Here is an 11818-nt window from a genome sequence, read left to right on the forward strand (position 1 = left end):
CCTTCCCCAACCAGGTGAATGGAGTCGGGTGTTGGAAACAACATTAGCGACAGGCTTGAAGTGGATAAGAAGCCAGAAAAACAGCAACAAGCTGCCTGGGGGACAGTGGGGAGGAGGTCTGCTTAGAGGGGTGAAGTTGTGTGTTGTATGTTGACCACGGTGGGGAGGCTTATAAGCTGACCCTATACAGATGAACTTCGCAGTTTAAGTTGGCAGAACGGGCCTTCCTCCTTCTCTGCAGCCTGCCAATCACTCCCACCAGCCAGTTGCAAGGCCACAGGAGAGGAAGGGCAACTGGGCTAGCCTTGGCCTGGGAAGCTTAAGGCTGGCCCCTCCGATGGAACCACTGTCATTCTTCCCTTGCTTCACAAGTGTTCTCTTTTGGTGCTTCCCTTCTCGGGGAAACTGGGAGGAGAGAGAGGGTGGAGGTGTTGTTTGCATTCACAGAGTCTTTGTTTCAGCTCTGCCAGTCCCGATAGCCGGGCATGCTTTGATTTATCAAGAACAGCAGGGGAAACCAGAGCTCCGAGGTGAGTGTGGGAAAGTCACTGGGATGCAAGATGCACCACAGAAGTACTGCAGGGGCCTGGAGTATGGAATAAGACAGGACTTAGCGTGAGTCAGACATGGGATTGGTCAGCCAACGTGCTGGGCAAACCCCCGCTGTCCCTGGGCCATGCCTATCATCTCTTTAAGGCCCAGTTCCTCTTCTGTTGAAAACGGGCAATGATGCCTACCTCCTAGGACTATTGAAAAAAATTGCATAGGATGCCCCACGTCGAAATGTTTAGAAGACCAGAAAACCCTGTTTGTGTATTGATTCAACTTTTAACAAGCCGACATGAGGGCCCTGCTCTTGAGGCAGGTGACTAGTGTGGGAAGCTGCAGCTGCTGTCTCTGGCCAGCCTGGAGAGGGAGTCCAGGCAAAATTAAGCACAAGCCTTTCTGCCACGTTCCCTCCACAGGCTGTCCACAGGGAGACTCTGGAAAGGAGTGAGATGACAGCTCCCGAAAACCCGACTTCGGCTTCTGAGGAGAGGCTGCCCTGACTGCCCCCGAATGCCCATGCTCACCTTCGATCTCCAGGTCTGTTTCTGAATTCTCCCGGTCTGGTTTCACTTTTCCGACCGTCTGCGGGGCTTCGGCCTCACAGTAGAACGCTTCTTCACTGCTCTGTGGTGCTGGCTCGGTTGGTGTCTCATCTGGAAGAAAAATGTATCTCCTCAATGTCTGGAATAAAGCCTGCCGCCACCCCTCTGTCTCTGCTCCCTTCCTCAGAGTCTCAGGTCCTCAAGGTGCCAAGCCCTGCCAGGGCAAGTCTGCTCGACAAACCTCCCTTCCAATAGCAGTGCCTCTAGCTGCAGGGTCTGCAGAGGCTTGTGAAATTAACTTCCTGCTGCCCCATGGAGACTGGCTGCCCCTGCCCGCTTCCCTGTCTGGTGCCTGCCTTGGAGATTGGCTCCTTGCTCACACTTTCCCCTTCTTAAATGTTTGGGTGGGTTTCAGGGTCTGCTGTTACTCTTTCAGGTGAAAGGGTGGGTCCCGATACATAGGCTTCCTTATTGTCAGGCACAAATGGTGCCAGGGAGTATAAGGGGCAGGGCAGGGCAGGGCAGGGCAGGTGGCAACTTAGGTCAAATAGAAAATAAAATGGACCAATGGGCCAGGAGCAGTTCTAGAGAATGAGAGAGAGAACTTGATTCCTAAGAATTTGACTTAGCTTCTCTTCCTTCCAATCTAACACTGATTTTGTTAGAAGAAGGAGGGGCTTGAAAATCTCCCTTGGGTCGAAATGATCTGCTATAATTAAACAGATGAGTTCTGATCTGATGAGACATTGGTGAGGGGAGCAGAGCTGCCTTCACTCAAGTCCTCTGCACTTGCTAGATGTGGTTTTTTTCTCACCTCTGGGCCATTGACGTGTGATCAGCCATAGACTCCTGAAAGCCAAGGGCTTCTGGAAGCCACACATAAAATCCAGAGCCCAATCCTCGGGCATCAGCAGGACTCAAACAGTTTCAAGAAGCCATGCCATGCCTCCGGATGACCTGTCAGAACTTAGCCAACCTACTCACTGGGTGATTGGGTGGGCTGAGCATTTGTGGCAGGGGTCCCAAGTTTTGACTACCCAGATTCTAGGATGGTGGGGTTCCTAAGGAGTCCAGGCAGGCCTTTCTTAGTCCTCCTCCATAGACCCAGGTGCCAACATTAATCTCCCAGCCAGTCTGTGGGATACACAGTGCAGGTAGCAGTGGCCTAGTAGTTAGAAGACAGACCGCGGCTTGGCTGCCAGACTGCTGGGTGCCCTTAGAAAAGTGATGAATTTCTGAGTCTTAATTTCCTTGTCAAACAATTTAGAATTCCATTCAACCAGTAGAATGCTGGTAAATATTTAACAACTGATTCTCCAGGCAAGAAACAACAATAAACAACACCAAAAGCATCCTGATTTATAGTGTTAGCCAATTCATGTGGTGTAAATATTCCCAACGTGGCTGATTTCAGACCATAAATATGATATCAACCAGCCCAGACAATAAAAATTAAAGCTGGCTAGAGCCAGTATGGCTAGCTCCAGCCCAGCACTGCAGCCAACTCTTCCTGTTTGCCGAGCTCTGAACCCAAGTCAATGTCACACATCATCCCACTTCTAGAGGGTCCCAGGTGAGGAAAGAATTGGGCTTGAGGATCCTGTGATCCCTAGGTGTTGTACTGAGGCAGCGGGGATGGGCCTGAGTGGAGAGGTGGGATGCTCTTTCACCTTCTGTCTCAGGCTGAAGAGGTTTGTCATCGTCCATAGTGCCAGGACCCTCTTGAGGGCAACTCAACTTCTTGCCACCTCTTCACTGCTTCCCCAAGAAACACACCTATCCATTCACCTCTGTCTCAAACTTTGTGTACTTCCCTCACATGGGCACACCCTAGGGGAGCCTGCAGTATTCTTCCCTCTCAGCAAGCCCTGGGAAGAGTGGGCTTTGGTGGGAATGGGATGCGCATGAATTTGACCCCAACTCTGTCTGGGAGAGGTGGCTCCTTCTCCAGTTCATCCGGGGGAGTGGGACTGCTCTGTTGCTGGGAGCCCTGTCGGAAAGATGCCCAACCACCTGAGGCTTTGTGACTTAGGAGCTGCTTTCATTTCATCTTCAACATTCTGTGACCTCATGCACTCATTGTGATTCACATGGTAGACCTGGCAACAGCAGGCCTCCCACCCTCTGGGTGGTTCTGCCAGGCACCTGTTCTCATATGTCCAGTGGGGCCAAGCCCAGGCTTGGCTGTGAGTTCTCAGGTGCTGTGGAGGGGCCTCTCAGTGGTGGTGTATTTCCCTCTGAGTCAGGACCCGACCAAAGCCCCTTCATTAGGTGACTGTGAAGAGCTGCCACCATGTTCTTCTCGCAAGATAGCTGTGCCCGTAATCCCAGGTACGAAGCATTTCAGTGATGGGTGAAGTCAGTTTTCTTCTGCCCAGCTCTTCTTCCTTTTTTTTTCTTCCCTGTGGGACAGCATCTCAACCTTGGAGCTGAAGATCAAAAGCAAAGCACAACGAACATATGTCCTATCACTACAGTTTGTTGCAGCCAAAGCATCGTTCAATCCAAACTACAGGGCTGCCTACCTTGAGACCATTCAACCAGCATTCCCACACTCAGCCGTTCTTACCTGTCTTGGAGTTGAAGTCCACTTGCAGTTTGGTGTCAGGAGAATCTGGAGGTGCATTTGTTCTTTCTTGATAAGTTTTCAAGACATCAACAGTCAGGTCAGTGACTGGAGAGCTTGGGGATGTGAAAATTCCTTTTATTTTTCTTGCTACTCGGAATGAGGAAGATCTAGAAATTTGTGCAAGGAAAACATGATTAGAACCATGAATCAAAAGAAATATGGATGCCTGAGATGTTACTTGTTCCTTCAAGCATTCATGCTGAGAAATACTTATTGAGTCTCTATTATTTATGGACGCTAAAAGAGGCACCGCTGTGGGGAGGGGATGCAGACATGATTAACGCAGGACCCAGTGGCTGGGCGCAGTTGCTCATGCCTGTAATCCCAGCACTTTGGGAGGCTGAGGCGGTTGGATCACGAGGTCAAGAGATTGAGACTATCCTGGCCAACACGGTGAAACCCCGTCTCTACTAAAAATACAAAAATTAGCTGGGAGTGGTGGTGCGCACCTGTAGTCCCAGTTCCTTGGGAGGCTGAGGCCGGAGAATGGCTTGAACCTGGGAGGCGTAAGTTGTAGTGAGCCGAGATCGTGCCACAGCATTCCAGTCTGGCAACAGAGTGAGGCTCCATCTCAAATAAATAAATAAATAAATAAATAAATAAATAAATAAATAAGACAGGACCCTTTCAAAGCATGTGCAATGCGTGATAGAAATTGACAAGGTCACCCTAGGGTGAGGGTCCTTGGCAAATATTTTTGCAGAGTTCTTGCTCATATAAACAATTTGAATCATCCTAAATCAGTGTGGCAGCCCCATTCCGGTGGCCCAACCTCATGTGGTCCTTCTAAAGAAATAGCAAACAGGCCAGGGAGAGTGATCAGCTCCTAGGATGACCAGGTAGACATGAGTCCTGATGGTCCTCAGGGCATCTGGCTGGTCCACACTATTGCAGAGGATAAGGAAGCATTAAGGGGAGAAAGACGGACCAGAGAGTATGTGTGTCCTGGTCTAGAGTTCCGGGTGCTCTACTTGGACAGCACCATCTGGTATCAGGTACTAATGGGTGAGTGAGAAAATCTAGAGGTAGATACTCAAACTAAGCCACTAGACAGAGGCTCCATCAGCCTGGGTCTAACAGCAGCAGGGAAATGGGGAAGGATCTTTGGGGAAAACGCACTGGGAGTTCAGGGGAAGGGAAGGTTTATTCACACTGGGGAACTTTCATGGACTCTGGACAAATAGGGTCTGAGGAAAAGGCATTTCCAGGAGGTCAGAATGAAGGAAGCAGCAGATTCCTGCATGGGAGTACAGGCTGTGAAGAGAAGCAGCGAAAGGGGAGGCCACCAGGGCCAGGGCAGTTTTAGGGAGACATCCAAATGCAATTAAAAGGCAAAAAGGAGACATTGAAGATATTTGAACAGGAGACTGATATCATCAGAGATTTTCTTTAGAATGATGGACAGCAATATTTTTTGCATAATAGTCATTTCTGGAAAAAATAGAAATGTTTAAGAACCATAATTTTAAAAGTATGTATCTTAAAATTCCTGAAATGTAATACCTGTAACTTCTTTTCATAAGTTAGTTATTTTTCAGAATTTCTGTATTATTAAAGGGTATCTTTTTTTTTTTTTGAGATGGACTCTTGCTCCGTCACCTGGGCTGGAGTGCAGTGGAGCAATCTCGGTTTACTGTTATCTCCGCCCCCTGGTCCAAGCGATTCTCCTGCCTCAGCCTCCTGAGTAGCTAAGACTACAGGCATGAACCACCACACCCAGCTAATTTTTGGATTTTTAGTAGAGATGGGGGTTTCACCATGTTGGCCAGGCTGGTCTCAAACTCCTGACCACAAATCATCTGCCCACCCTGGCCTCCCAAAGTGTTGGGATTACAGGCATGAGCCACTGTGCCGGCCAAGGGTATCTTTCCTTTCTTTTTTTTTTTTTTTTAGACAGAGTCTTGCTCTGTCTGTTGCCCTGGCTGGAGTGCAGTGGCATCATCTTGGCTCACTGCAACCTTTGCCTCCCGGGTTCAAGCAATTCTCCTGCCTCAACCTCCCGAATAGCTGGGATTACAGGCACGTACCAACACACCCAGCTAAGTTTTTGTATTTTTAGTAGAGACCGAGTTTCACCATATTGGCCAGGCTGGTCTCGAACTCTTGACCTCAAGTGATCTGCCAGCCTCCGCCTTCCAAAGTGTTAGGATTATAGGCATGAACCACTGTGCTCACATTTTAAAAATTAACCTTTTATTTTGCAATAATTTTAGATAACAGAAGTGACAAATATAACAGACTTCACATTTACTCTTCACTCAGCTTCGCCTTATGTTAACATCTTATATAACCACAGAAAAATGATGAAAGCTAAGTTAATATCAATACAATGCTACTAATTAAACTGTAGACTGTATTTGTATTTTACTAGTTTTCCTATTAATGTCTTTTTTTTGGTGCCAGGATGCCATATTACATTAGTTATTGAGACTCTGTTGATCTCCTCCAAACTGTGACATTTTCTGTCTTTCTTTTGTCTTTCATGACCTTGGTGCTTTCAAAGAGTACTGGTCAGATATTTAGAACATCCCCAGTTTTGGTTCAGCTGATGTTTTTGTCATGATTATTGGGAAGCGTGCCACATAGCTGATGTACCCTTCTTGGTGTGTGTCAGCAGTACATGATGTCAAGATGTATTATATTGGTCACTTGGTCAAGGTGGTATCTGCCAGCTTTTGCTACAGTAAAGTTGCTATTTTTCCTTTTATACACAATACAGACTTAGATACTTTAAGACTCTGCAAATATCCTCTTTCAGCTTAAATTTTTGCCCACTAATGTTAGCATCCATCAATGGATCGTGTTGGGAGGAGGTCGTGACGTGTGTGTGATGGAGTATATGTTATTTGCTGAGAGGCAACGGCGAGAACACCGTGCCATCCCCAAGCAGAAAACTGCTAAGACAGTAGGCAATATGTACCGGTCATGCGCTAGTTAAACCGGCTACCAAAATACAGGATGTTTGACCTTGTCCCCATTGCTGACTCACAAAGAGTGCTTTCTAGCTCATTTCTATTTTAGCAGTGAACAGCCACTATCTGTCTGTTTAGTCTATCTTTATTCTATGAAGAAACACTGGGCACTTGCGTATTAAAAATAATCACTTGTTCACAAAGAATAAATATGTGGGTCAGAGTCTGCTTTGGGCTTTCAGCTGGGAAATGCTGTCAGTCCCCTGACGGTCCCTCTCTGATCCCACTTTTGTACTCTATCTGTGTTCCTGTTTCTTAATTCCTTCACCGTCGCCTGGGTTGGAGTCTCTATGACTGAGCTGGTCTCAGTAGGATTATGCTCAACAATTAACTGTGGTGTTCTCATGGTGATTTTCTGTGCAACCCTTCTACATTTATGGACTGGAATTTTTCTACAGGAGTTGCCCCTCTCTGCCACTTAGTTGTTTATTCAGTTGTTTATATCTATAGGGACTCAGGTTTATTTTATTCCTTGGCTTACAATACAGTGCTATCATTTCTTTTACTGTTCAAGTTCCAACTTTGGCCACTGGGACTTCATTCAGTTGGGCTCCTGTGCCCTTTTGACATCCCCCTGCCCCTTTTTTGAGCCCTTCCTTACTCTCGGGCACCACAGAAATTACTTTTCTGGCTGGGCATGGTGGTGCACGCCTGTAATCCCACCACTTTGGGAGGCTGAGGCGGGTGGATCACCTGAGGTCAGGAGTTTGAGACCAGCTTGGCCAACATGACGAAACCCTATTTTACTAAAAATACAAAAAATTAACCAGGTGGCAGATACCACCTTGACCAAGTGACCAATATAATATATCTTGACATCATGTACTGCTGACACACACCAAGAAGGGTACATCAGCTATGTGGCACCCTTCCCAATAATCATGACAAAAACATCAGTCAAACCAAAACTAGAGACGTTCTAAATATCTGACCAGTACTCTTTGAAAGTGTCAAAGCTATGAAAGACAAAAGAAAGACTCAGGAAATGTCACAGGTTGGAGGAGATTAGCAGAGCCACAATAACTAATGAGCCAGGTGGCGTATACCTGTAGTCCCAGCTACTCGGGAGGCTGAGGCACAAGAATCACTTGAACCCGGGAGGTGGAGGTTGCAATGAGCAGAGATTTCTCCACTGCACTTCAGCCTGGGCCAGAGTGAGACTTTGTCTCAAAAAAAAAAAATTGCTTTTCCAAGGAGAATTTTATTTGGAAACCTAGATCTGAGAGCTGTGTGCTCACCACCATGTGGGTGTCACTGCTTCTAGTCTTTTTGGTGAACAGAGCTAGGAAATATATAGGTGTGCATATACATTAACCCACCCATAACACACATTTATATTTATTTCCATACCACTCTATCTACATATGTACACTGAACAAAAACCATGAGTCTATACTGATACCTCGATCCCCAGCCCAGCACTCCATGACTCATTCATGCCTTCTCCTTTTTCATATTTGTCATTTCTTTCTCCTGGCCAGAAACCTGGCTCTTGTTTTCTACCATATATCTACTTAATTGTGCATCTCTAATATATATACATAATTAGTTTCAGAATTGCTAAGTCATAGTCCTAGAAACAAATTTACTAACTAGAGCACAGTGTCTGTTAGTATATAAGGTTGTGGTTGTTTATCCTTATGGCAACCAGTCAAAATACATTTTTCCCCAGTCAACTCTTTCTTCCCATCTGCTTCAGTGAGTTATTTAATTCACCTGTAATACAGTTAGATTAATTAATTAATTATTAATTAATTAATTTTGTGAGATGGAGTCTTACACTGCTGCCAGGGCTCACTGCAACCTCCACTTCCAAGGTTCAAGTGATTCTCGTGCCTCAGTCTCCTGAGTAGCTGGGATTACAGGCACCTGTCACCATGCCTGGCTAATTTTTTTTTTTTTTTTTTGTATTTTTAGTACAGACAGGGTTTCACTATATTGGCCAGGTTGGTCTCGAACTCCTGACCTCATGATCCACCTGCCTTGGCCTCCCAAAGTGCTGGATTACAGGTGTGAACCACCGCGCCCAGCTATACAGTTAGATTTATTTGCTACGGTTTGCATTTCATCTTTTCCCACACATCTGGTTGATTTTATTATGGTTGACATACGGTAGGATTCATTCTTTGTGGTGTGCAATTCTATACATTTTGACAAATGCATGAAGTCCTATACCCACCACCAGAGTCCCATTCAAAAGAGTTCCATCACCCTAAAAATCCCCTCATGCTGCTTCTTTTACCTCTCACCCCTCCCTATCTCCTGTCAATCACTCTTCTCTTTTCTATCCTAACAGTTTTGCCTTTTCTAAATTGTATTAATGAAACCATACATATCTAGTTTTTTGGGACTAGCTTCTTTGATTTAACAAAATGCATTGAAGAGTCATTCATGTTGCTGCAGAGTTCCTTTTAATTGCAGAGTTACAGTCTGTTAAAGAGATGTGCCACACTTTGCTTATGCATTCACCTGGTGAAAGACATCTTCATATTTTCCTCTTTTTTGTTGATAATAAATAAAATAGCTATAAACATTAATGTGCAGGTTTTTGTGTGAACATGAGCTTTCTTCTCTTTTGAGTAAATACTTAGGATTAGGATACTTGAATCATAAAATAGGTGTATGCTAAACCTTGTAAGGAGCTGCCAAGTGATATTCCAAAGTGTGGGCTTTTTTTTTTTTTTTTTGAGACAGAATCTTGCTCTTTGCCTATGTTGGAGTGCAATAGTGCGATCTTGGCTCACTGCAACCTCTACCCGCCGGGTTCAGGAGATTCTCCTGCCTCAGCCTCCTGAGTAGCTGGGATTATAGGCTCCCGCCACCACGCCTGGCTACTTTTTGTATTTTTAGTAGAGATGGCGTTTCACCATATTGACCAGGCTGGTCTTGAATCTCTTGATCTCAAGTGATCTGTCCACCTCAGCCTCCCAAGGTGTTGGGATTACAGGAGTAAGCCACTGCGCCCAGCCGTGTATGACCATTTGAATTCCCACCAGGAATGTATGACAGCATCAGTTGCTCCACATCCTTGCCAACATTTACTATTGCCAGTTTTTGGTTTTGTCCTTCCATTTTACCAAGTGCGTAGTGGTATTTCATGGTGGTTTTAGTTTGCATTTCCCCAATGACTGATGACGTTGAGCATCCTTCCGTATGCTTATTTGCCATACATATATCTCCTTTGTTCTTCCTTAAGATCTTTTGCCCATTTTAAATTGGGTTGTTTATTTTCTTGAGTTTGGTATATTCTTGATATATTCTGGAAATAAGTCTTTTATCAGAAATGTGATTTGCGAATATTTTCTCTGTGGCTTGTCTTCTCATTCTCTTAACGTCTTTCAAAGAGTGAAAGTTTTGATTTTAATAAAGTCAAATTTTGCCAAAATTATACAAATATTATCAGTTTTTTTCTATTATGGATCACATTTGGTGTTCTATCTAAAAATTCTTTGCCTAACCCAAGATCTTGCGGATTTAACTTGTTTTGTTCTAGAAGTTTCATAGTTTTGGCTTTTGCATTTAGGTCTATGAGCCATTAAATTTTTTTGTTTGTTTGTTTGTTTTGTTTTTTTGAGACAGAGTTTCACCCTTGTTACCCAGGCTGGAGTGCAATGGCACGATCTTGGCTCACTGCAATCTCTGCCTCCTGGGTTCAGGCAATTCTCCTGCCTCAGCCTCCTGAGTAGCTGGGATTACAGGCACGCGCCACCATGCCCAGCTAATGTTTTGTATTTTTGGTAGAGACGGGGTTTCACCATGTTGATCAGGATGGTCTCGATCTCTTGACCTCGTGATCCACCCGCCTCGGCCTCCCAAAGTGCTGGGATTACAGGCTTGAGCCACCGCGCCCGGCCTAAATTTTTTTTTTATTGTGGTGAAATATGCATGATAAAAATTGCCATTTTAATCATTAAATTTAACAATTTAAACTGTACAATTCAGTGGGATTAAGTACATGCACAATGTTGTGTGGTCATCACCGCCATCTATTTCCAGACCTTTCTCTACGACCCATTTTGAATTAGTTTTTGTATAAGGTGTGAAGTTATAGGTTGAGATTCATTTGTTTCACATGTGGACATTCAATTGTTCCATCACCATTTAATGAAAAGACTATTCTTTCACCGTTTAGTTGTCTTTTCACTATTGTTGAAAATCAGCTGAATTTGTATCTTTTCAATTTTGTTGTGGGGCTAGTATTTCAGAAACCACATAACTAGCAGGTGCTCTGATTAAACTGTTGTGCTTTTAAACTACTGGTTTGTGAGATAAGCCTTGATGGTGCTGAGAGGTGGGTCTGAAAACTATTGGGGTGGGAGGTGAATTGACTGTACCATTAATCCAACGAGCTTGGCTTACATTTTGAGTACAGTGGGAGTTTGCAGTAAGGTTTTCGGCAGCAGTGACCTGATACGATTCACAGAGTGGAAAGATTGCCGTGGCTGCAGCGTGGAAAATTGATTGAGCTGTGGGGAGGAGGGCGGGAATCAACACTAGTTAGGAGTGGCTGGAGGAGTGGATCATTAAATAAATGCAAAGAAGACCAAACCACTTGGATTTGGGAATCAATCAGATATAAAAGAGAAAGGGGAGAAGAAAAAAGCGGGGGCCAGGATAGCTCAGTAGATGGTTGTGCCACTCCTAAAGGAGAGAACCAAGGAGCTGGGGCAGGGATCTTTTGGAGGATGGTGGCAGGGAGGTGATGAGTACAGCTTTGCCTGTGTTGAGTCTTTGAGTTGCTGCTGGATGTCCATTGGGAGAGGTCCACAGGCAAAAAGATTTATGGATCTGTGGCCCAGGAAAAGGATCGCTGCTGGATGACCATTGGGAGAGGTCTACAGGCAAAAAGGTTTATGGATCTGTGGCCCAGGAAAAGGATCTGCGTTAAAAATGTAGATGTGTGAGTTATCAGAACATGGATGGTATTTGAAGCCATTGGAGCGGTGAGACTTTCTCAAGAAGGGACAGTGGAGGAAGAGGAGGGGAGAGGCCAAAGGAGAAATTCTAGGAGCATCATCAGAGAAGGACGGCTGGGTGCGGTGGCTCACGCCTGTAATCCCAGCACTTTGGGAAGCCAAGGTGGGCAGATCACCTGAGGTAGGGAGTTCAAGACCAGCCTGACCAAC

General features: G+C 45.2%; 1 protein-coding gene across 2 annotated transcripts in view; it reads right to left on the minus strand.

Annotated features, from left to right (window-relative positions):
- Nucleotides 1-3085, minus strand: part of LRRC74A (leucine rich repeat containing 74A) — a 44982-nt gene extending 41897 nt beyond the window's left edge. For both annotated transcript variants that reach the window (XM_039469117.2, XM_039469116.2), the window contains exons 1-2: nucleotides 2762-3085; nucleotides 1074-1202 (exon numbers count right to left, since the gene is read on the minus strand). In XM_039469117.2, the coding sequence (XP_039325051.1) occupies nucleotides 1074-1202; nucleotides 2762-2798 (166 nt within the window). In that variant the 5' untranslated portion in view covers nucleotides 2799-3085. The remainder of the gene's footprint in view (nucleotides 1-1073; nucleotides 1203-2761) is intronic.
- Nucleotides 3086-11818: the final 8733 nt, after the last annotated feature.

This window comes from Saimiri boliviensis, chromosome 2, assembly GCF_048565385.1.
Source record: "Saimiri boliviensis isolate mSaiBol1 chromosome 2, mSaiBol1.pri, whole genome shotgun sequence".
In the NCBI taxonomy this organism is placed as follows: Eukaryota; Metazoa; Chordata; class Mammalia; order Primates; family Cebidae; genus Saimiri; species Saimiri boliviensis.